This window comes from Puma concolor, chromosome C1 (genome assembly GCF_028749965.1).
Source record: "Puma concolor isolate L17-30 chromosome C1, mPumCon1.1.hap2, whole genome shotgun sequence".
NCBI classification, from domain to species: domain Eukaryota; kingdom Metazoa; phylum Chordata; class Mammalia; order Carnivora; family Felidae; genus Puma; species Puma concolor.
The window spans coordinates 125,703,980-125,730,727 of NC_141674.1; the positions used below are offsets into that span (position 1 = coordinate 125,703,980).

At 38.9% G+C, this 26,748-nt stretch overlaps 1 protein-coding gene across 5 annotated transcripts in view; it reads right to left on the reverse strand.

Moving 5' to 3' along the window:
- The window catches only part of NCKAP5 (NCK associated protein 5), a 993,237-nt gene that overhangs the window by 841,153 nt on the left and 125,336 nt on the right, over positions 1-26,748 (reverse strand). For 4 of the 5 annotated variants that reach the window (XM_086718452.1, XM_086718453.1, XM_086718451.1 and 1 more), the window contains exon 2: positions 6,163-6,292. In XM_086718452.1, the coding sequence (XP_086574578.1) occupies positions 6,163-6,231 (69 nt within the window). In that variant the 5' untranslated portion in view covers positions 6,232-6,292. Of the gene's footprint in view, positions 1-6,162; positions 6,298-26,748 lie in introns of those variants that run through there. The other variant, XM_086718458.1, reaches the window with a different exon arrangement.

Sequence of the window (26,748 nt, forward strand, 5' to 3'; positions counted from 1 at the left end):
GAGCATGGTCTCTGTTCTTCTTGGGATATCCAGGAGACAGCCAAGATAACAGCCCTGTTGGGGGGAATAATGTAGCTGAGGAATAAAAACCTCCCTCTTATTTATTGACCTTCCTCCACTTGATGCTCACTTGAAAAATTTCAAACAATCTTGATATCAGAGCACAAAGGTCAGGCTTCCTGGAGGGCAAGCTGACCTTTGCCCAGTGGTGAGAGGCACTGAGTAAACCATATTTCACATAGGCTTCCATTAGTAGAAGGGGTCACAGGTAGCTGGGATTTGAGGAGCTGGAAACCTCTAGCAACCTAGTGATTTGTGCTCTGTATAGCATTGCTATGGTGAGAGGTAGCTCAAACATAGCACCAAGAGTCAAGGGAGCTACAGGCATGCCAGGAACACTACGAAAACGCAGTCTTGGTTAGTATTCACAATCCACTGGCTATACTGAGCAACACTAATAATGCCCCTCTATTGCATTTAGAAAAAGTCTCAGTGAGTTTTTAGCTTTCTAAAATAGTTACCTTTGCCCAAATTCATGTACTTGGGTATATATATCATTGTTTGACATCCTAAACGTGCTCCTTTGCCTGTCTCAGCATACTGTGCATCGTGAGGGTAAACACAGGTCACTACTCAGAAAGTCAGCACCCAGGAAAAGTGAACTAGACCTTCAAGTTTCCTATTTACCATGTACAAATATCCTTTAGAATCCAGGCTGCTGCCCTCACAAATAAAGTTTCATTGGAACATAAGCCATGTCCATTTATTCACGTATTGTCTGTGGCTACTTTCCTGCTCCAGCAGCAGAGTTGAGTCGTTGTGGCTGCTCATAGGCCTGTAAAACCTAAAAGATTTACCATCTGGATTTTCAAAGTTTGCTGAACCCTGCTTTGGAATTACTTCCGGTCACTGAACAGGGGTGAAATAACTGAAGATAAAACAGTAGAAATCTACATTTGTGTATTTGTCAGAATTTGTCCCTCTGTAAATATAAATATACATATAAATATAGATTTATTATAAGAGATGGACTTGTAATTCTAGAGGCTGAGAAGCCCCATGATATTCTGTCTGCAAGCTGGTAACCCAGGACACCCAGCGCTGTAGCCCCAGTCCCAACCTGAAGTCCTGAGAACCAAGGGAACTAATGGTGCAAGTTCCAGCCCAACTCCAAAGTCCTAAGAAGAAGGAGTGCTAGTTTACAAGCATAGAAGATGGATGTCTCAGCTCATGCAAATGGCAGGTATGACCTTTCTCTGCCTTTGTGTCCTACTCATGTCTTCAGTCAATCACATGATGAGGGCAAACTTCTTTACTAGATCTACTGATGCAATTGCTAATCCCTTCTGGAAACACCCTCACAGACACGCCCAGGAGTAATGTTTTGCCAGGTATGGAAGCATCCTTGAGCCTAGTCAATTTGACTAGGAAAAGCCAATTCAGCAATGACATGAGTTATTACCAGAGGGTATGGGACAATATCCTTGGGTTGCCCCTTTTTTCTCTGCTCACCCACCAAACTGTCCCCATTGTTTTAGTTGTAGTACATGTGCTCCTGAAGCAAGCTCTCGAATCACCTGAGTTCACATTCTACCTCCAGCTTCTTCATGGTGCTCCTTACACACTCCCCCCCATGACTTGGTGCCTCTCACAGTGAGTGCCATGCCATTCACCTCCTCCATGTTCTATCATTTTTTCTGCTTATTAGGTTGGCTTCCAAAAATAAACTATTGCCTTGTATCAGTCAGGGGTTCTGCACGAAAATGATGGCACACACAAATTATCTAATTGAGATTTGGGTAAAGGACCTATGCAATAATGTGTGGGCAGACTTAAAGCAAACCAACATGAGATGGACTGGCAACACCCAAGAGTCATTACTACCAAGAAGCCTGAAGGGACATGGGAAGAGGAAAGGTGCCAGAACACAGAGAGAACTGTGGTTTTGTGGGAGAGGGTTGCTCAACAGAAGCTGTGACCTTAGACAGAGTGGTCCAATCACTGTGATCCAGGACCAGACGTGGACAGAACAGGAAAGCAGTGATCTTGACCTCTCTCCCCGCCTGACCTCTGATCTCCTGCTAGTTACCCCCGTTGGCCAAAGCTGACTAGATGCCAGAAGATATAGGAGCCTATTGACAAGGTCTGTGTGATACATCCTCCAGGGGTGCACAGCCAGGTAGAGAAGGATGGAGTAGAAATGGTGACTATCCAGCATATCCCATAGCTACTAAAAAGTCTCAAATATAAAACAGGTTTTCCATGATGCTCATTGGCTGACTTACTATGTGCCTGTGGAAGACTGAATTACTCTAATGGTTCTGATACAAGCCATCGAGAGGCTAAAGGATGAACTGAAGGACTTGGTGTGGGGCCTTTCCTGCGCTTATGAATTTATCAAAACCACACTGTTTTCAGAGCTGAGGATCTAGTGTGGCCAATGTTTTCACTTCCTTCTGGTAGGGGGAAAAAGGAACAGGGTAGCATGAAAGAATTTTCCATTCATAAAAGAAACCTACTCCCATCCATGCTGAAAAGCAAAAAGTAATTTTTCCTCAAATTAAAAGAGAATTTTTGCTATTTATATGTGAAATGGTAAAAAAGATAATTCACTCCCAGCCTTCTCATCAGCTAAATGCTATCATAGCCACAAGTACCAAATAGCTATACAGACAGCCTGGGGATGATTCTTACAAATAAAAAGGCACAGTGTGAAATGCTGACTTTTTCTGATCAAAAAGCATCCTGGGGTGGGCTGAACAGCTCTGGGTCAAGAAGAGGCCTCGATTTCTGGGGTGATTTTTATTGCTATCACAGAGAAGACTGTACTCGCCGTGAACATGCGGCTACTCGATGCACCCCTCCCGGTGAAGGCAAACTTGCAGTCACTTGTCTTTCTCTCAGGGTATGTACCCCCCACCTTGAAACATATTTTTCATTTCAGTTTCACTTACCTGTCACTTTCTTCTTAAAAAGAGTGATTTATCAAGTAAAAAATCAACATCAAAGAGCACTTCAACGTTGCCAGGGTACACACACAGACACACGCAAAAGCATACACACTCAAACCCTCCCGTGTCCTGTCCTGAAAGCAAAATGATGACTAAAGACCACCAAGGACTATCCCCCAATTGGACCTTTTTTCAGCATCAGGTCTGTGGGTTTCTTCATGCTGCGGTTCCTCCAGCCTACAAATTTAAAAGCTGTTGCAAGGGAGCTATAATTTCTACTCAACACTTCATGATTTGATTATGTAAAATAAAAAGTATAATGAAGTTAATAGCACCTTATTCTTGCAGTACATTATGAGGAATATTTTTTTTTTCCCTGCAAAATGTGGGGCCTCTGGGCCTTCTAACTCTCAAAAATGTGGGTCATAATGGTTACTGCGGTGGAATTTCAAGACTTAAGATTTAGTATATTTCTCCTTCCTCTCTTCAGTTTTCCGAAGGGACATCTTTTCTTACTGGGATTTTATGCAGTAAAATGCACAGAAGTGGAGTGACGGGCAGGAGACCCACATTGTATGCTGGTTGTGGAACCTCAAGAAGAACATTTAATCTCACTGAGTCATAACCTTGTCTGCCAAGTGAGGAGACTGGATAACCCAGCCCCAGGTTAGCACTCTAGGATTATAAAAAAAATAACATCAAGTGAAATAAGGTAACCCTGCCTTGGGAAAGAAGTGTAGTATAGGATACCAGGTGCTTCTTTTCCCTTATATTTTCCAGCAACCCTTATCCAGAAACATCACGCTGTGCTTCTTTCCTAATTATTTGTGTGGTTTCCACATGGAGCCAAAGAGGAGGACAATGTCTTGGGTTCAAGTCCTTTATAGCCAGTCAGCTTTGACCTCATCCCTGTCTACCTCTCCTCCTGATGGCTGCAATAGAATCCACTCAAGGGACTTTCAATGGGTCTCACCCTCGAAGCCCAAACTCAAAACGAACACTCTTGCTGTCACTGCCTCAGTATCTTATAGGAAGAAAGAAGAGAACACTCAAACAGAAGGCAAATTTATAGTCACATGGCCTAAACTGTATACTGTTGAGTAGCATTTGAGGACTCCCATATACCAGACCACATAGTCAAAAGAGAGCACACTTTTTCAGGATTGAATCCCACATGCAGATGTGACACTTAATCTGCCTCCAGGAAACAAGGAAGATCCTTCACCGGTGTAAAAAAAAATCTCTTAAGCGTCACTTGGAGAGATTTAATGGGATTACGCTTCTCAGGTGGTGCCAAGCAACGAGTTCTTATTTTTCCAGTGGGCTTTTATGCTGGAAATCAGAAATTGGATCTTCAGGCCCCATAAGACTCAGGGTAGAGCCATATGCCAAGGGGAACCCAAGCTTGTCTTTGGGCTTTCAGCTAGCACTGGTACTATGACAGGCTTTGATTTATGCTCACAATCAAGCCTGTCCCTGAGCAAAATTTAAATGTGGACAACAATTTCATTAATGATGTTTCCTCTTTCTCTGACTTGCAGGTACCCAACCCCCTCAGGATAATTCACTACTTTGTCCCTCCCTGCCCCAACCCAGCACTCCGTTGTGCTCTGAATCCTTTTGTTTACTAATTCCCTCAACAAAATGTTGCTCAGCTGTTTGACATTTGGGAAAAAAACCAAGACCTCTTATTAATGAGGGCTACTAAGAATTACTGAAAGACAATAGCTTAGCATGCTTGTATTTATAGAATCTTTGCATATTCTCTGGGACTGAAGGCAGAATTGAAGACTGTAGGGACTAATCAGCAAGGATATTTTGGGGTTAAGAGAACCTTTCCTGTGCTGCTCATATTATAATATATGGGCATCTCAGTCCTCTGCTTAGGTATATGACAGACCCTGTAGGCAGGTTAATCGGTAAAAAGTGTTTTCTTTGGAAAAGGAGAGGCTGATAAATTATCTTTTCATCTTAAGTTCGCCCCAGAAACTATCCCCCAGGGAATATACATATAAGCACACAAACACACACACACACACACACACACACACACGCACGCACACAATTTTCATCACATTCTACCCACAGGTAGAAAGACTCAAGAGATGAGAAGAGGGCACATATATTTGGAGGAGAACCTAAAATGCTATAAAATTTCTTAGTCTCTGAATGTAGGCTGGTCGGTGCATAACCCACAGAGACACAGAAATTGATTCTAAGAACAAGAGAGGAAGTAGACACAAAAGTGTCACGTAATCCTGTTCCCCATTCCTGGAAACTCACATCTAGGAATAGTTTGTGACATTAAGCCTCAGAAATTATGAGTAAATAGCTACTCTGTACACTGGCAGAGCAAGACCTACAGCAGCAGAGTCAGAAAAGTGCAACTCCTAAATCAATTCAACAAATATTTGATTGGATGCTACTCAGACCCAGACACCAGGCCAAGTCCTGGGAGCACACAAATGAATAAAGCACATCCCTCCACAACATGCAAAAGATGCTGAGCTAAATGTCTATTTCGGTAGATGAGCAAAAGATAAAGGAGTGACTTGTCTGATTTCTTACACTGTTCATATGCATTAGGGAACAGAAGAGGGAGATATACCTCTGAGCCAAACAACTGTGAAAGAGCGGTCAACTTTCAGAAATCAGTGACTTTGTCTCTTTCCTTGGACGAACCAGATTCTCATGCACGAAGGCAAACACAACCAGGTTGTTAATGACACTTATCAGCATTAACACTTTTGCAAAGAAAGTTCATAAACAATTGAACCAGGGTACGTACCTAAGAAGATCTTAGAGACGCTTCGCTCTTCCATATTTGAAGCTCTATTGAATTCTTGTTCAACTTATCCCCAAAATTAAGATAAATGGGTGATGGAACAACTATATATAGGCTTGGCATTTGGCATCAGCTTTACAGTAGTGTTTTTGTATAGGTTAAAGTCTACTTCAGCTGGAATTAATGTAATTATATATAATGTTGACAGATTATGACATTTGCCTATTAAGACACTATACAAACATTCCAATTATTTGCTGGCTTTTGACTTTGTAAAAACTAAATGAAACAAAATCCCAGGGGATATGGCTAATGGGGTAACTGGAATAGAAGTTTCAAAAGCACAGTGTTCAGGAAATAACAGTCAAAGAATAATGCATTTTAAGCCAAAACATATAGAGCGGTAAATGAATATTTAGTACTTACCACAAGACTGCTGTCTAGAGACAGCCTTTTTCCAAAGTCCCTTTTCTCAAGCTGTCTCTTTCCCTCCATGGGTGAAGTTATTTATTTTCCTTTGTGATTTATAAGAATTCCCCTTCTGTTTCCAGGGTCACTGTAAAAAGTGAGCATGTGTTTTACCATCCGAGTGAACAGTGTTTAGACCCTTGTTTTTAGCTTTCTAACCAGAAACAAGTGTTGAAGCCAAAATACCCAGACCCAAATCATAAGTACAGAACTGGGCTCTCTCAACTCAACAGACCTCTCCGTGTTGCAAACGTCAGAGTCATCTTTATGGAGGCCCCTGTGTTTTTACAGGTCTTGCTAATGGCGCTGGGGAATGGGTTTGCAGGTTGAATCAGCAGACTGTGGAAAAAAGCAAACAGTCCGTTTCATGCCACGCTTGCTCCACACTCGTCTTCCCTCTATCAGCCAGAATCAATCTGTTACTGTGCACATAGATGCAGTCTGCAAATTCCATGAGATCAAACTGACAAAACCAGACTCCATAACCAAGAGCTGCTGAGCCCAAGGCCCGAGGAGGAGAAACTGAAACCTGAACATGATTGTTAATACTTCCTCATAAAACATTTAAACATATTGGGGGAACATTATAAGATGCATTCTCTTTAGGACAGGTGGATTCCAAATGGATGGTGGAGGATATGTTATGGTCAATGAGTATTTGAATGTCCACTGCATTTTACCATACCAGATATAGTTAATCCCTGTACTCCACTGTGGTTGCTAGTTCTAGAATGAATAAGTGTAAGTGTCTCGGTTAGTAAGAATAGATCATGTTTATCGAGCACTAGCTTGCAGTTTCACCAACATATAAATGGGAGGAAGTAAAAGAAATAGGTTTTAGTCCAGGCTCTCCTACCCATTAACCAAGGTATCTTGGACAAGCCATTCAGCCCTCTAAAACTCACCTTTCTAAAATGAGAAAACAATTAATGTTGGTGATCAAACGATATATGTAAAATGATTTAAAGGCAATAAACTACAATTTACATGTAAGTTATAATTATGCACACATTAAATTAAAAACCAGTTACCCTTAAATACTAACTTAACATAATTTGTCTTTGATGATTGAGAAGGCACTTGGAGGTACAGAAATTGCTCATAATTGACACAAAACATAAAGCCGTTGTACTGCTATTGTAGAAAAACTGAACTTAATAAAATACCAAAACAATCAGTTTTTGATAAAATTGAAAAGAAATATGTTCCACAGCACTCCCAATTGCTCCAAATCTAATGAGGATGTAACAGACCTGACCTCACAACCCACAGCACATGGTCTCCTTCTCCTTGTTTCCCTCACCAGGAGGAGGGCTGGGACAGCTGTGCCCTAGACGGCATATGCCCAAATGATGGTCTGTTGTAGGAAACTGATGGACTGCCTTCCGGGACATAGGCTCTCTCCTCCATCTTCCACCTCTCACTTTAGGAAAACCAATTTCAATTCATTACTTGTCCACTCAGAAACTCTTAGGGGGCGCCTGGGTGGCTCAGTTGGTTAAGCCTCTGACTCTTGGTTGTGGCACAGGTCACGATCTCGCAGTTTCCTGAGTTTGAGCCCTGCATTGGGCTCTGTGCAGGCAGTGTGGAGCCTGCTTGGGATTCTGATTCTCTCTCTCTCTCTCTCTCTCTCTCTCTCTCTCTCTCTCTCTCCCCCTCCTCTGTCTCTCCCCCTCTCTCCCTCTGCCCCTTCCCCACTCATGCTGTCTCTGTCTCTCAAAATAAATAAATAAAACTTAAAAAAGAAACTCCTAGAAGTCCATTGTGAGTTCAAGATATAAAAGCAAAATTTTCAACATCATGTTCGAGGTCTACTTCCTGCCAACTAGTCTCTTACAGTCCCTGAACACACAAGGCACATTCCCAAGACCATGCTTTAGATCACACCCTTCACCTCCCCTGGGTCTAATTCTCCCCTTGCTCCAGTGCCTGGCTCACATCCCATCTCCTTCATGTGACCTTCCTGGTCACCCTACTTAGCAAAGACTTTTCTCCCAAGTTCCGTAGGGGTCCTTAGGGACTTACCTTATTAACTACCATCATCACCTAGCATGGTTTAAATATAGGAAGCTCTTATTTTTTGCTACTGGGTAGCACCTAGTAGTTAAACATAAACTCTTGGCAGCATTTTCCATAACAAAGTTAGTGGCATGCTATTACTATAGGCAAAACTATTAGCCAAGTGAAATGCGTTCTAAGGGCTTGCCCTTCCTATTTTCAGCTGTTCCCATCCACTTTGCACCACTCACCACCACCACCTCACCTCACTGGTAGCTCAGAATACTTTCTGTAAGGATGGATCCTGCTACAGAGACTACTCAGGGCCTGAGATCTGTCCATCAAAAACATACCCTCCTAAGTCATTTACTTGTTGTCATTTTTTGTATGTTTCTTGCCATCCTAAGTCTTATTCCAAAGAGCCCTGGTATTTGATAGGTCACGATAGATAATCCTTTGGCATTTAGCATGTATTTATCAAATGCCTAATGTATGAAGAACCCAGTACTTAGGTGTTGGTGACACAGCCATGTATAAGGGAGATTAGGTTCCTGCCTTCTTGGAACTTCGTGGAAGATACAGAAAATAAATAAGCAAACAAACAACTCCAAAACATGATAGGTACCTGCTACAAAGAAAATAACCCTTAGTAGGCACTATTACAGTGTGTCAAGCATGTGGAATGGGAGCACATTTTAGACAGAATGGTAAAAATAGACGCCAGCCATATAAAAATCCAGGTAAAGAGCATTCTAGAGAGAGGGACCAGTCTTTTTTCACTGACAAAAAGCTGGAGAAAGGTTTGTGTGCCCCCAGAATAGGAGATCAGTTTTTTTAGGAATGAAGGAAGCTGGGAAGACAATGTGTGAGAGAAGTTCTACGATGTAAGCAACAATTCTATCACACAGAGTCTTAGAGGTCAAGGTAACTTGTTTGTTCTGAACACAACACTTAATCTTAAGGTTTGATTACTTACTAGCGGATAACATTAAACAAACTATTTAATCTATATAGGTTTCAATTGATTAATCTATAAAATGGCATTAATAATAGGACCTTCTTCATAGTGGGGTTGTGATGATTAATGATATGATCCATTTAAAGAGTTTTACCAGTACTTGGCACACAGTAGGTAAGAGTTAAATATTAGATATATTGATTATCTTTCTGGGAAATGTGATTAAACTTTCACAAGTGATGCTAGTAACTGGATTTTATGCTCCATAATAGGTTGCCGGGATGGTCATTTTGGGAAACAGATCTTTTCGACAGTGGTTTAACCTGATCAATTTCTTTTTGTACTTTACGGTGCCAATTATATAGGCAGAGATTGACCTTCAAAATAGTTAGCAACTGATAAGGCACAGGGATGGGCCAGTCAGAAGGCACAGTCAATGGCAACAAGGACTACAGCTTTAGCAGTGTGTCCTGGCCAGTTACCATCCTAAATGTGTATGCTACCCCTATCCCAAGAACTTGAAAACTCACAAATTATACCATAAAGCAATCACAGAAAGGATCAAAGTAAAGTTATCCAAAAGGATCAAAGCAAGACCACTCCAGAAACAAAATGGCAACCAGGATGTGTCAATATGAAAAGGGGAGGGGTCCACAAAGGAAAAGTAAGAAAGGCTGACACACTCTGTCTCCAGCACTGTCGGCAAAAGAGAGTGCCCACATTGACATATACCCAGCAAAGACCGCAAGTCTAGAGGGAAAAGGAGTATGTCAGATGCCAGACACTTTGATACTACACTGGCCACTTGTATCATCCAACAAACCTCCTTGCTCAGAGAACACTGCCATAAAGCAATCTTCTAATTTTATTTGATTCCCAAGTAATTTTACTTATCGAAGAAGAATGGGATGACCAGCAAATACAAGGAGCCAATCTTTTGGAAATCTACATTTTTAATATGAATTTGCAATTCAGCCTCTGACTCTTTATATTCATCATTTACAATTTGCTTAGTGTATTAGTCAGCTTGAGTTGCCATAAGAGAATATCAGGCTCATTGGCTTAAATGATAGACATTAATTTTCTCACAGTTCTGGAAACTGGAAGTTCAAGATCAAGGTGCTGGCAGTGTGGGTTTCCGGTGAGACATCTCTCCTTAGCTTGCATTTGGTCACCTTCTGTGTCCTCACATGACCTTTTCTTTTGCACACATGCTTCTGTGCCTCTTTCTTTTCTTTTTTTTATAAGGACATCAATCCTATATGGTGAGGCCCCCACTCTTAAGACTTAATTTAACCTTAATTACCTCCTAAAAGGCCCTATCTCCAAATATAGTCACTTTGATGGATAGGGTTTCAACATGAATTTTCAGGGGTTACATCTCAGTCCATAAAAAGTTTCAGTCAGATGCCCAAGTCTGATCACATCTCAGCGTGCTAATAATCAAATTTCTGAATCTAAAACCGGACATAAGACCCCAGGTATCAGTGGCTACCCGCAGACCCTGTCTCTCTCTGCTGGTTAATTCACTGTTGGATTTCACCATCACTACTACCCTTTGCCTTTCCCTGCTAGACTCTTCCCTATATTGTGGGTCTACAAGGTGCAAACATTATCAAGACTTCTTAGTCAGTTGGCCAACTTGGATTCTGCCAAGAGGAGGCAGTGAGAGATCAGGAAGCAACTGGAAACAAAAAGCCCTCTGCTTCCGGCTGCAGATGAGCGGCATCAATAGCAGGTGACTACACAATCCAGTAACTTCTGTGATTCCTCCAACACACTCAGTATAAGAAAAAGCAGTAGCAGCTTTCCTCGTCTTTGAGTATCACCAAATTCTGCCTTTTGCTCCTCCAGCTTTTCCAACAGTTTCATTAAAAAATTCCTTACATTGGGCCACCTGGGTGTCTCAGTCGGTTGGGCATCCGACTTCGGCTCAGGTCATGGTCTCGCAGTTTGTGAGTCCGAGCCCCACGTCAGGCTCTGTGCTGACAGCTCAGAGCCTAGAGCCTGCTTCAGATTCTGTGTTTCCACCTCTCTGCCCCTCCCATACTCATGCTCTGTCTCTCCCTGTCTCTCAGTAATAAATAAACGTTAAAAAAAATTTTTTTTAATTCCTTGCATTAACTCTCTCCCTGCTTGAAATATACAGACCAGTTTCTCCTTTCCAGGCCTGACAATAACTGATTCACACTCCATAAACATACTGCTGGACAGGCAGCCAGCCTTCCTTGGGCAACTCCTGGTCTCCTTTTTGTGAGGCTCCAGAACAATAGCATAGAATTAAAAATCCTACCAGACACTAAGTTCCTGGAGAGCAAGGACAATATTTTATGTTCCGTGTTCTCCTAGGTAGAATAATGCCTGATGCATGCAACATGGCAGACACTCAATGAGCATTTGTTGTTTGCATGAATAAATGAATAAATGAATAAATGAACGTTTACAGCTGTCTTTGTGAACACCTAAAGAGCAGGGAAGCAATATAACATTGCTAAAGCAAAGAACTGCTATACACATTTATAATCCTGAAATTACTTTTATAGCCAAACACACAGACATATTCAAACCTCAAAGAAAACATTTTGTCAGTATTTTAAAACTATTATCAACCTAAAAATTACTGCTTAGGACCTGCCTCAACTAACAAAGCACTATAACTGAGTCCTGTCTCTGCCTTTTCTGAGGTTCTAACAACTCTTGTTATAAAGAACACACATTTGCCTCCAAATGATGGGTTGGAAGCCTCTCCTTCCTTGTACTGGGAGGAAAATGGTCAAAGAGTTGAAGGAAGACAGGATATTAAGCATCTTTTTTTGACTGATGGACACTGATACTGGTCTCCCCTCCCCTCTCACATACATCGCTCCCTAAGTGATGAAAATACCATTTCTTGGTATCTGTAGAATCTGTGTTGGGCTTAATAAACTCTCTTGAATTTTCCTCACAGATAGTAATGGCCTTTCAAGACCTAACAGACCCTTTAATATTCCTAAAGATGTCAGTAATTTCTTTTCTCTGCCAGACTTTATTAACCAACTGTATAATTTTCAAGGGACAGTAATCAAACAACACATTAAATAAAACCGCAGAGGCATATTTCTTCACATGCACATATTCATATGCACGCAGACACATTGACACACACTCGCTCATCCACTCACACTCTACTCGGGGAACTTTTCTCCATAGCAATCCCTGCCTCTCCCATTCCCCCACTTTCCAGCCCTGCTTTGAAATTTTCATGGTAGTGCCAGAAGAAATGGAGGAAAAAAGTAGCACCAAAGGCTTTAGAAGATCTGGCTCTCAGCCCTCTTTGCCAGGTAAACTTGGGCAGGTCCCCTAATTTCTGTGAGTTCACATTTGTCTATCTCTTCTCACCACGTTACTGTGAGGTTGAAGTGAGACAACGTATGATTCAGGGTATTTTTCAATCAGCTTCATCAAGCAACAAACTGTGCAAAATAGGATTGTTTGCAGCCCCGTACACATCCAGAGAACAGAAATTGTGTCAAACTTATTGACATGTCCCCTGCAGGACCCAGCATAATAGCTCCTATATGGTATAAATCCTATAAAGAATAATTTCAGGGCGCACCTGGGTGGCTCAGTTGGGTGTCTGACTTCGGCTCAGGTCATGATATCACGGTTCATGGGTTCGAGCCCCGTGTCAGGTGCTGACAGCTCAGAGCCTGGAGCCTGCTTCAGACTCTGTGTCTTCCCCTCTCTCTCTGCCCCTCCCATGCTCACATTCTGTCAATCTCTCTCTTGAAAAATAAACATTAAAAAAAAATTTTTAAAGAATAATTTCAGACTTGAACATGCCAAAGACAAATCAAAAGGGCAGCAAGTTTCTTGTCCCTGACAAAGATGAAATCTTTTCATCCCACCCTGGATGCTCCTTCAAATCACCTGGGAACCTTGTAAAACATACCAATGTCCAGACTCCGTTCCAGACCACTGGAATCTCTTTTTTTTTTTTTTCCAGACAAAAATAAAGAAAAAAGTTTTTAAATTCCAGTTAACATGCAGTACAATATTGGTTTCAAGAGTAGAACTCAGTGATTCATGACTTAGACTTAACACCCAGCGCTTATCACAAGTGCCCTTCTTAGCACCCATCTAGCCCATCTCCAACCTACCTCCCTCTGTCAAACTTTATAGTTCTCTAAGAGACTCTCTTCTCTCCCCTTCCCCTATATTCATCTGTTTCTTAACTTCCACATATGCTATCATATGGCATTTCTTAGTTATTTCACTTAACACACTCTAGCTCCATTTATGTCATGGCAAATGGGAAGATTTCATTCTTTGGCTAATACTCCATTTTATCACTTTCTTATATATACATGCTCGCACGTGCACACACATACACACACCACATCTTTATCCATTCATCAGTCAATGGACATTTGGGCTTTCTCCATACTGTGGCTATTGTTAATAATGCTGCTATAAACCTTGGGATGCATGTACCCCTTTGAATCTGTATTTTGTATCCTATAGGTAAATAATAGGGAAATTGATGGATCATAGGGTAGTTCTAATGTAGTTTTTTCAAATATTCATAGTAAAAAAAAAAACCATAATTCTTAAAAATCCTTGTATGAGTTTCCAGATAAATTATTAATTGTTCTAACTAGGACTGATCAGGACGTAGTACATTTTACTGTGATGAATTGTTTTAAAAATAGGTTAAATATTCTAGAAAATGGTGGACCCAGAGATTGAACCAAAGTAGGCTAGCTTGGAGAATGTAAATGTAGTTCAGAAAAAAAAACATGAGTATTAGGCACACTCATCTCATTGTGTTCAGTGTTCCAGATTCAGTCCCAAAGTGTTTAACTCTCAAAAGCCTGCCTCTACTAACAATATGACAATTAAGCTGAAATTAAGTATCATCAACAGGCCACATTCCCTCTGGCAGCTATGGAGGAGAATCTGCAGACCACTGGAATCTCTAGGGGAAGGGACCCCAGGCACCAGAGTATAGTGACAGCAGCCTGGGTTGGTGACCACTGGTTGAAGCAGTGGTTCTCAAACTTTGCCATCTATGAGAGTCACCTGGGGAGTCATTGAGATCAAGTGAATCAGGATTACTAGGGGTGGATGCAGTCACCATGACATTAAGTTCCCTGAATGACTCCAACCTGCAGCGCCAGTTTCAAAGGGTGAAGTTGTGCCCCCTTTCATGGTCTCCTTCCCTTTCTCAAGGGCTGAGGGACATGTAGTTACTGGCAGAAACAACTGCTTTCTTTAGCCACAGCAACCAGCAATTCTTAACCTGAAAACACTGACCCCAAAGAAGAATGCCAGATACAAACAATTTGGATCAGCACCTTCCTCTGTATGCGCACTCTGTCCAGCTCAGTAATCACCCTGCATAAACCGGTCTTTCGCTTTGGGCAAAAACTAATGTTGACCGAAGATGGAAATATCAGATCTAGAGTCCAAATTAATGCACGAACATCTCAGAAACTCAGAGTGAGGCCACCCATTCAGAGAATGAGGGAAAGAACTTTCAATACCAAGTACAAGGGTGGAAGAAAATCCTGATTCAAATGCTCCCAGGCCCGCTCCTTCCTTTCTCCCCACTGTTCTCCAAACATACCTGGCTCTCATTTCTAAATGCAAAGAGTAGGAGGGAAAAGAGGAAACTGTGAATCTGTAAGATTTGCTTAGAGCTACCAAACGGAATCTTTGAAACTCCTGTCGGCTTTGTATTGAAATCTTTTCATCCACATGCATCAAGTCTACATAAAGGAAAGCAGTTGGCTTGTCTTATACTTTAAATACATACACACAGCAGTTTCCTTTTAGAAGATATATTGCCTCAATACCTTTCTGCTACTGATACACCTATTTGTGAAGTACACAGGTAGGGGTGTGTATACACACGCACACATGTATAAATGTGTGTGTTTGTGGGTTGCATGCTATGTGAACGTGTAGAAGAAGTGTGCATGTTCATGCACGTGTGAGTGTACACACTCCCAACAGAAAACCACTGTCTCCATTCTGGACAGGAGAGTAAAAAAAATACCAAATGATGGGACTTTCAACCACAAAATATCTATTTGAATCCGAACAGCACCCTGAAACTGATTTAGAAGACTGGATGCTAACAGATTTCCCGAATGTAGCCCATCCTTGCCAGATAAATTAGGGGCTGGAAACACTCTCTTCAGGATGTGACAACAGCTTTTTTCTTTGAAGTGGAGGAAAAGTTTGCATGATGATGAAAATTGGTTTTTAAAAAATGATTTCATAAGCTCATGTTTATTAAACTTCTCACCCTAGAAGCTACTCAGTAGCCTACAGCTGATAATTTAAATACCAGAATGGAACCCTAGGAATTTCTGCCTCGTGGTCTCCATAAACGGCTACCTCCAACACAGGAACTAGTGAACCCTAGTCAAGTCAGGGTCTGGAAATCTTGGCAGTTACTCAGCATGCAGCTTCAGTAAAATGCAACAGTTAAAGAATTGATACTAATTTGAATTAAGTTCCTTAGGAATGGAGGACAGGGAAAGCTCTTTGAACCTCTAAGATACCAAAAATTCAGCGATTTCCAACTCTTAACATTTAAATATTTTTTTAAGTTGAGATAGTACTCACATACCATTAAAGTTCAGCCTTTTAAAATATACAATTCTGTGTCAGCCCTTTTTATTACCAAAACTTATTTGCTATAGAAACTCGGGTTATGATTCTCCCTCAGTAGGGACACACAGAAGTTTCCTCATCACTGCTTCAGGCTCCATCAATCCTGACTGTGTCATGTCCCCATCATTCTGGGTAGCAGCATCAGGGATAGTCCTGAGTTCAAGTTCTGCAACTGAAAAGTTCTATGACCATAAGCATTTTCTGTGAGCTTGAGCAATTTAACATCACTTGGACTTGTTTTCCTCATAGATAAAATTCAGATAATAACAATAGCAGAAATCACCTTAACAAGATGGCTCTGAAGTTTAAAAAGCTTGTTTTAAAATAATGAGTAATGGAGCGCCTGGGTGGATCAGTCAGTTAAGCATCCAACTTCAGCTCAGGTCACGATCTCATGGGTTCATGGGTTCAAGTCCCGCATCGGGTCTGGGCTGACAGCTCAGAGCCTGCTTCAGGTTCTATGACTCCCTCTCTCTCTGCCCCTTCCCCACTTGTGCTCTGTCTCTGTTTCTCAAAAATAAATAAATGTTTAAAAAAATGTAATTAAAAAAATACTAAGATACTCAATAACTGTTAGGTATAATTCAACAGAATTCATTTGGCTCAGAATTCATAAATAGTATTTATCCAATATCTATTTTGGTCCCAGACCTGTGTTAGGCCCCAAGAGAGAGAAGAAGTAGAAAGAAAGAAAAAAAAAAAAAAGATATAAAGCACACATCCTCAAATTTTAAGGAGGGGGGGGGATTTATATTGTAAAAAGGAAAAAAAAAATGTGAATGAATGAACTTTTTGGTACAAAGGAGACTCACTTTCAGTTGGAATAATCCTGTAAAACCTGCCTTTATTTCATTCAAGTACTTCCAGCTGATTTCCAGACAGAAAGTATTGCTACATTTTTACAGTGTATGAACCAAACGCTAAGAGACAGAACGGCAGGGCTTTGGAACAGGATATGCCTTTCATCTCTGGCTGCTCTTCTCCAACCATCTGTTCTTTCTCTCCCAGTCCTTCTTAGTAAAGCTTCTCCCCCCATTAAATTTCCTCCTCTACCTCTTCTCCATTTATCGCTTTAAGGAACGTTCCTAGTTCATTACATGAAATGCCCATACGTTGCCCAAGAACTCCTTGGGGTAAAGTCAGTGTAAAAATGAAACAGATAAATAAATGACTTTTAAAAATAAATAAAGTGTGCACATAACCCCAGAGGATTGGAAGAATATTCAGATAAGTGACTAGGGAAAAGAATTTTCACAATGTGTCATCTGCTAACGCTAATGAGTTAATTAAATTAGAAAAATTCCACAGCCAGAAGCAAAAACATCCAAATACGTGGGATGCTGGGGGAATTATAGACCATGCTACTAAATGCATTCTGTTCAAGCTACCCTCCCACCGCCCCCCCCCCCCCCCCCCCCGCTTTGAAAAGGCTGTGGAGAGCTACACTTAAAAAACCATCCAATTTCAAGAGCGTATTTTCCATCTGGGGCCAGTTGGGTAGAATATGCTCTAAACTCTGCAAATTCTGCTGAAAGACAACATGACTTGTTAAGAAAACTGTTTATGAAAAACAATGTTTTGAGAAGATCCAGCAAAAGGTTTAACTGTGATGTCCCCCAACATTGCTGGATTCATTATTTCCCATTAAATGCCTGAGCATACAAGTGAAAAGCCAAAACAATTCAGGAAATGGATACAATCAAATGAGCTGGACGACAGTACATTTTTGCTAAGGCTTTACATAGTAATTAGAATATTTCCAGCTACCTGGAAGCTTTTCTCTTCAAAAGGTTTTTTTCGTTTCTTTTATGGTAACCTCCTTCCACAACCCCTACATCCCAAACAATCCTGTGTGGAAAAAAAAAATGCTCAAAGCCTAGGAAATCAAGATTGAAATTACCATTAACATGCTGAAACCAATAGAAGGGATTCATAATAAACCATAAAATGTAGAATATAACATTAAATGTCCTAAGTAATAACAGCTGTCAAAATCAAATGTATGAAAAAAGTCTCAAAGATGTTTATCTTTTTCTATTCAGTGTTTACTTAAATTGCGAGCACTATTCACTTGTGAGGAGGGAGGTGAGCTGAAGTCCCTTTCAAAGGTGAAACAGGTGATGACCACCCATTTACATGAATAACTAGAGAAAGTGAGGTTAAGGGTGTGGGTGTGTGTGTGGGTGTGTGTGTGTGTGCATACATGATGTATACATGTACTACACATACACTCATGTGTATATACTTACGTGTGCATATATGATGATATTTCTCTTCTTGTTCTCATGTCTCCCAGATTATGAACAGTGCTAATGAAAACTTCTAATTATTAAGGATTTTTTTTTTCTTGTTTCTTTTTATTTGAGCTTTGAAGGCTCAGGAATAAGAGAAGTTCTCTGGATAGCTGGATAAACCTTCTCATATTCAAGAATAGGAATCACCAGTGGATTCATTAAAATGCAGATTCTGACTGAGTAGGTCTACAATGAAGTCTGAGATTCTGCAAATCCAATAAGCTGATGCTACTTTGATACTTTGATACTAAAGGATTAGAAATTTAAAATGGGGAACATATCTGTGTCCACTTAAGAGTAAATTTTCTCATAAAGCTATGCTCTTTCTAGCTAAATGTCCTTTGTTCTGGACATAATCTAAGATATTGAAAGGACTACATAGGTCATGTAGCTTAGGTCTTACACAATCATTTTTATGTTAACCTCTATTCAGGATATTTGGAATCCCAGAACCGGAGGTTTAAATGGTTTCTTCCAGGGGCGCATGGGTGGCTCAGTCAGTTAAGCATCCGACTTCAGCTCAGGTCATGATCTCACGGTCTGTGGTTCGAAACCGCATCGGGTTCTGTGCAGACTGCTCCTCGGAGCCTGGAGTCTGCTTCAGATTCTGTGTCTCCCTATCTCCCTGCCTCTCCCCAGCTCGTGCTCTGTCTCTCTCTCGCTCTCACAAAAATAAACATTTAAAAAAAAATTTAATGGTTTCTTCCAGACCCCTCTTCACTCCCCACCGCAATGTAGTCATTGCCTCTAAAATAAACCTAACAGATTGTTGGCCTGTCTCTGCTCACCTCTTCTGGTGACAGAAGCTTCCACCACATTCCTCAGAAGCCCATCTCATATTTGGGGATGTGAATAGTTAGCAAGGTTCACTCTGTCTCCTGGATTTCTACCCACTTGGCCATAATTCTGTTTCCTGCAGCAAATAAAAGTTTTCTCTTATTCAAGCAAAATACCCCCAGTTTCTTCAACACTTTCTCTTGTAAGAAAGTTTCCACAGCCCTTGGCTTCCTTGTCCCTGTCTCTGAAACTTCCTAGAACTTAAAAATCTAGAAGGTAATTAGTTTTATTTTATTCAGATTCCTTTAAAAAATTATAATACATACTCTCTTTGTAAAAGACACAAGGAGTAAAAAAAAAAAGTACATAGATTGTAATGTGAAAACCATACCGTTTTCACTCCTGTCCCCAGAGATAATGACTTTTAATAGTTTTCCCACTTGTTTCCCTGTAGAAATATGTAAATATATATTCATTTTTTTCTTTCCATATAAATGGGATCAACATTTCTTTGTGACTTTTTTCACCTAAGATATTCAATACAGATGGACCTAATTCATTTCTTTACAGCTATATGTTGTTCTATACAATGAACAATAAGTCATTTATTAACTTATGGGTAGAAATTGCAACATGCACTGTTGTTTTCTATTTTAGACAGTGCTGCCATTAGAATTGCATATTCCTCTTTTGTGCTGGTGTAAGTTTCTCTATAAGGTATAGACTTCTAAAGGTAGAATTACAGTATAAAAATTGTATAATTTTGATAGAAATTGCCTAATAGCTTTTTTTTCTTCCAAGATTTTATTTAGATTCAAGTTAGTTAACATATAGTGTAGTACTGGTTTCAGGAATAGAATTTAGTGATTCATCACTTACATATAACACCCAGCGCCCATCACCACAAATGCCCTCCTTAATGCCCATCACCCATTTATCCCATCCCCCCACCCACCTCCCTCCATCAACCTTTGTATAGTTTGTTCTCTATAGTTACAAGTTTATTCTGGTTTGCCTTGCTCTCCATTTTTATCTTATTTTCCCTTCCCTTCCCCTATGTTCATCTGTTTTGTTTCTGAAATTCCAAATATAAGTGAAATAATATGGCACTTGTATTTCTCTGACTTATTTCGCTTAGTATAATACACTCTAGTTTCATCCACAGCACTGATAAGGGCAATATTTCATTCTTTTTTATTGCTCAGTACTATTCCATTGGTAGGAATGCAAACTGGTGCAGCCATTCAGGAAAACAGTAGGGAGGTTCTTCAAAAAGTTAAAAATAGAACTACACTAAGACCCAATAACTGCATTACTAAGTATTTATTCAAAGGATACAAAAATAGTAATTCAAAGGGTTGTATTCCCCCTTAATAGATTTTGAAAATATTTTAAGAATGGATGTTATCACTAATAATGTATGATACTGTTTTCCATAATTGTTGTTACTGAAGAGAACCAATCTTAAAACTTTTCCAAAATTGTTAGCAAAAGAAAAAAATAAAGATCTCATTGCTATAATTTACATTACATCATTATTAGTGAAGCTAGATGTCTTTACACGTTTGTTAGTCATTTGAATGATTTTTCTTTTTATTGCCTACTTGAGTTGTCTGCCCATTCTCCCACTCCTATTGTTTTTTTGTTACCTCATAGGAACTATTAATACATTTTGAATGTTAAATCTTCATGAATGAACATTGCAAGTATGTTCTCCCAGTCTATCTATCTCTTGGTTTTTCACTTTGTTCATCTTTGTATAGAATGTTATAATTTATTTATGGTCAACTGTGTCAATCTTTTCCTTTATAGCTTCTAAATTGAAAAAAAATTCCATTATGCTCTCTTAATCCTTATGGTCCTATCTGAATATACCTTTTCCATAGTATAAAGCATAGATTTAACTTGGTCTTTGAAAAGTATATTCATTAATTCTGTGATTAAGTTTCCGCCACTGATTTGGAATGTCCCTGCATAATAGAAAACTTCAAGATATGCATGGTTCTTCTCCTTGGACTCTCTTCTGGAAAAAAATACTAATCTAGCAGCACCCGGTTGGCTCAGTCAGAAGAGCATGTGTCTCTCGATCTTGGGATTGTGAGTTTCAGTCCCACATTGGGTATAGAAATTACCAAAAAAATTTTATTTAAAAAAATACTAATCTACTTGCCTAATCTCACACCATTACCACCCACACTGCTTTAATTATGAAGTTTTAGTAAATTTTGACATCTTGTTGTTCAAGTTTCCCTTGTTGTTGTTCTGTTTGGAAATTTCCTTTGCTATTCGTGCTCAGTTTTGCCTTCCAGTTGAGCTTTATGATGATTTCATTATGTTCTACAAAAAGTATGGTACAGGTTTTTATTGGATTGTATTTAACTTTATATATTACTTAGGAAAGAATTTAGATTATATTTTTGAGTCTTCCTGTTCAGTTATGTAAATGTGTTCAGCTATGTAAATTTGCTTAATGGCCAAAAATTCTTCCCATTTCAGAATGCCTTTTCTTCCTTCGAAATGTGTCTTTGATGTTCTTGCAGTCTAGGGATGGTGTCCGTTCCAGTTCTTGAAAATGAAAGGGTTTAGGACTCTTTTGACCAACAAAAAAGGGGGAAAGGATAATGAGGTCTGACACTAAACCTTAAGTGAAGTTTCTATCTTCTATCTTAGAACCCTGAAACTACTGTACTATGAAGAATTCCAGTATAGCTCACTGGAAGAGGAGAACTGAGGTGCCTAGCCACATCAACCACAAGATGTCTGGGTGAGGCCACCTTGGACCCTCCAGCTCCAGTCAACTCTTCAGATGACCACAGCCATAAGAATAAACTCAGATGAGAAAAACAGAAAAACCACAGAGATTGCCAACTCATGGAATTATGAGAAAAAAAATAAGTCATTTTTGTGTTAAGTTAAAGAAATACTAGTTTGTTATGTAGCAAAAGATAACTTAAAAAGAATATCTCTCCATTAATGTGGGTTATTGTTCATGTCCTTTAATAAATAATTATAAATTTCATTAAATAGTCCTTAGGCATGCCTCCTTTAAATCTGAGATATTTATTTATTTTTATTGTTCTTGAAGTTAAATACTTTTTTTCTGATTACATTTTCTGATTGGTTATTAGTAGTGTAGAAATAAACTATTGATTAATAAACTTTGAACTTCAGTTTAGACATTATCCTGAACACTTTTGCTAGCTCTAAATATGCTTATTTTATTTGGTTGGGTTTTCTAGATAGAAAATAGCAACATTTTTGGCTCTTTCTTTCCAGTATTTGCTATTCCAATATTTGTTGGTCATATTGCTTTGGTTAAGATAGCAAGTTGATAGTGGGAACTTTTGTTCCTTACTTCAGTAGAATTAGTTGTAATTTCTTCACCAGTGATTATGAGATTGTCTGATTTCTTTGTAACTAAGAATTATCAGATTGAGGAAATTTCTATTCTTAGATCACTACAGTTTTTTGAAATGTTTTATTGTTATTAAATTTTCAAACATATTAAAGTACATAAAGTAACAAACGTTGAGGTACCCACTGCCCATATTTAACATAATTAATCTTTTGCTATATTTGCTGTAGTCTTTTTCTAGGCTTTATTCCAGGGATATGTGATTCAGTATTCACAAATTGATCAATGTGACACATCACGTTAATAAGATAAACGATAAATGGTTTATATGTGGTTTTTACCATCTGATTATGTCATCAGATGAAGGAAAAACTTCTGACAAAATACAATATCCACTCATGATAAAAACTCTCAACAAAGTGGGTTTAGAGGGAACATACTTCAACATAATAAATGCCATATATGAAAAACCCATAGCTAAACATCATACTCAATGTGAGAAACTGAGAGTTTTTCCTCTAAGATCAGGAAAAAGACAAGGATGTCTTTTTATTCACTCTCATCACTTTTATTCAATGTGGTACTGGAAATCCTAGCTGCAGCAATCAGACAAGAAATAAAAAGCTGAACTCACAAAGACTGTAATGGTGGTTGCCAAGGGCTAGGAGGTGGGGGAAAATGGAGAGAAGTTGATCAAAGGGCACAGACATCCAGTTATAAGATGAGTAAGCTAACTGTAGTTAATAATAATGTATACTTGAAAGGTGCAAATAGTAAATGTTCTTACCACAGACACACACGCAAAATGGTAATTATATGATGTGATGAAGGTGTTAACCAACCCTGTTATGGCAATTATTTCATAATGTATTCATGTACAAATCATCATGTTGTGCACCTTCAACTTACTCAATGATATAGATCAATTAAATCTCAATAAAGCTGGGGATTAAAAGAAAAGAAATGCTTTATTACTTTTTGCAGTTGGATTGAGTAGCCTCCTGTGCAGTTGAAGACAGTATCTCTACTCTGACTTGATTACTATTTTTTTATACATTTATTCAAGGTTCTTGGCATAAGAAGGAGCCACATCTGACAGGAAAACATTGGCCTGGCCATTAGTCTTTCTAAGGACTGAGTCCTCCCTCTATTTCACTGTTTCTCAAGCCTTTAAAAATTTTGTATCACCTTCCTTCAGCACCCTTCACTTTTTTCCTAATTGCTCTACTTCTCCCCATGAATTTTTTTCAATTTTTTATTACATTTATTTACCTTTGAGAGACAGAACACAAGTGGGGGAGGGGCAGAGAGAGGAGACATAGAATCCGAAGCAGGCTCTAGGCTCTGAGCTGTCAGCACACAGCCCAATGCGGGGCTTGAACTCACAAACTGTGAGATCATGACCCGAGCTGAAGTTGGATGCTTAACTGACTGAGCCACGCAGGCGCCCCTCCCCATGAAATTTTAACACCACAGATACACTGTATACCTATTTCAGTACTGTTGACATTTGGAGGGGCCACAAACCATTGTGATTTCAAAGTTTTTTGGTCTCAAGAGCCATCTCTGTTAAGAATGTTTCTATCTAGAGATTCCAAACACTTTCAGGTTTCTCAATTTCCTGTTTGGAGCAATTCAATTTGACTCTCTTACATAATCAGCAAGGCTTGTGATTTTCTTGACCAACAGAAGCTGGCCATGGTGACAATGAGTTCTGAATTATTGCACTAGGTGTACACTCATTTGATGAAGCACCTTACAGGGAGAGGAGAGGAAAAAATGATTGGGCAAAGACAGGGATGCAAATCGAAAAAGCTAATAAATCAGGAAGGTAATGTACAAGAGGGAAGCTGGCCCCAGGGAAACTATGTCCACCTGGAAGTTCATGTTCTGCCTAAAATGGGCAGCTGACATTCAACTGCATCCAAACCCACTGGACAGGAATGAAGGTTTATTTTATCAAACCACTCAATTTCTAAGAAAAGAAATTCAGATATTTTTGTAAAATCTCTCACTTTTTAAAGATTGCTTAGATTTAAAAAATCTATTTCACAAGCCCCAAAGATTCGTCTTTCAGAAGTATGCAGCTTATGAACTACAAATTTGCAAACTTTGGCTACATGAGTCCTCATGAACCTTCCACCTCCTCTAAAATTTGATGGTTTTTACATTTTTAAATTAATGTAAGACTCCAAGAAGACTCAGTCTTAAATATTAACACAAAAACTCAGAACAGCAATGGGGAGGGGGGATTTAATTTTCCATCACCTGCCAATGCAATGGAGGAAATTCAAACCTTCTTTTCAAAGGTAATTTTACTCCTTTTATGTGATGTCAAAATGTGAAAGCAATTATCAAAAGTTACAGAATAAGTTCAGAAAGCTTAAAAGTTTTTTCTCCTTACTTCAAAATTAAAATAATACTTGGGTTACTAAATAATTTTTAGATATTCATGGATGCCATTACAGCACATAGATTAAAAAGCCTTTCCTTCAAAGCCAATTTTATACATTTCTTCAATTTAGTAAATTCCCTGAGGTATGTGAGTATGTACTTCTGTAATTTTTTGGTTGTCTTTATGTTTTTTATTCCTTGTTGGCTTTAGTATGCCTGTCTAATCCACACAAAGAAAGGTGTGAAGATCACATGTGGATATTTTGATAGGTCATGCTAATTAAATGGCCTGAATTATGGTCATACTTACATCTCATATTTTGCTGTGTGGATGACTTCTGTGGGGTTTAGCAAGTCTTATTAAATTTTAGAAATTCAAATGTAAGATATGTATATCTGGTTCTGTTAATAACTACCTATGTATCTTCAGACAAATTTCTCTATTCTTCAGTTTCCCCCTTTCACATACAAAAGGAAATGAACTAAGTGAACTAAGGCCCCTTTTGGCCCTCAAATATTTTGATCTAGAAAGCAATGTAAAAGGATTAAAACCTAGAGTTTCGAATTCATTGCATCTTTTTATTTAAAGCTTTATTGAGATATAATTCATGCATCATAATATTGACCCATTTCAAGTGTACTTTTCAGTTGATTTTAGTGAATTCAGAGTTGTGCACTCATCACTACAGTCAAATGTTAGAATACCTTCAAAAAACAAAAAACTACAACAAAAAACCCCGACACATTAGTTGTCCATCTCCCCACACCCACTGCCCACCACCTAGCTACAGCAACCCCTAAATCTATATTCTGTCTCCAAGGATCTGCTTATTCTGGACATTCCATATAAATGGAACCATAATAAGTACTGTTTGTGACTTCTTTCACTTAAGATGAGGTTTTAAAGAATTCCCCATGCCTTCGCACATATTAGTACTTTACTTCTTTTTATGGTTAAATAACATACCATTATATGGATTACTATATTTTATTTATCCATTTTTTAGTTATTAGACATTTTAATTGTTTCTGAATTTTGCTACAAACATCCATGTATAATTTTTTGTATGGACATATGTTTTCATTTCTCTTGGGTACATATCTGGAAGTGGAATTGGTGGATCAAATGGAAACTCTTAGTTTAGCACTTTGAAGAACTGCTCAACTCTTTTCCAAAGTGGCTGCAACATTTTAAACTCTCGTCAGCAATGAATTAGGGTTCCAATTTTTCCACAACTTTTTCAGCATTTGGTATCGTCCATCTTTTTTATTACAGCCACTCCAGTGGGGTATGAAGGGCTATATCTCACTGTAGTTTCAATTTTTATTTCCCTAATGACTGATAATGTTGAGCATCTTTTTCTGTGCTCATTGGCCACTTGTATGTCTTCTTTGGAGAAACATCTATTCAAACTTTCGCCAATTTTTTGATCGGCTGATTTGTCTTTTTATTGTTGAGTGGTAAGAATTTGTTTTTTATTTTCTAAAAATCCCTTGCCAGATATATCTACAATTATTTCCTCCCATTCTGTGGGTTACCTTTTCACTTTCATGATAGTGCCTTTGACACACAAAAATTTTTAATTTTACTAACGTCTAAGCCATCTATTTTTTGTTTTGTGTTGTTGTTCATGCTTTTAGTGTCACATCTAAAGAAACCTCTGCCTACTCCAAAGTAATGAGAATCTACTTGTATTATAGGAGTAATTTTAGCTCATACATTCAGATCTAGGATTTTTTTGACTTAATATTTTATGGTGTGAATTAGGGGACCAAATTCATTCTTTTACACATGGATATCCAGTTGTCCTAGTACTATTTATTGAAAACGCTATTTTTCTCCCCAAGGAATTTGTCTCAGCACCCTTGTCAAAAATCAACTGACCGTAAGTGTGGCAGTTTATTTCCGTACTCTCCATTTTATTCATTGGCTATCTATGTGGAGTCCTATGTGTACCGCACTGTGTAGATCTTAGTTTTGTAGTAAGTTTTGAAATTGGGAGTGTGAGACTTCTAATGTCAGTTTTCATTTTCAAAATGGTCTTGGCTATTTTTCATATAAATATACCTTGTATTTCCATATGAATTTCAGCATCAGTTTATAA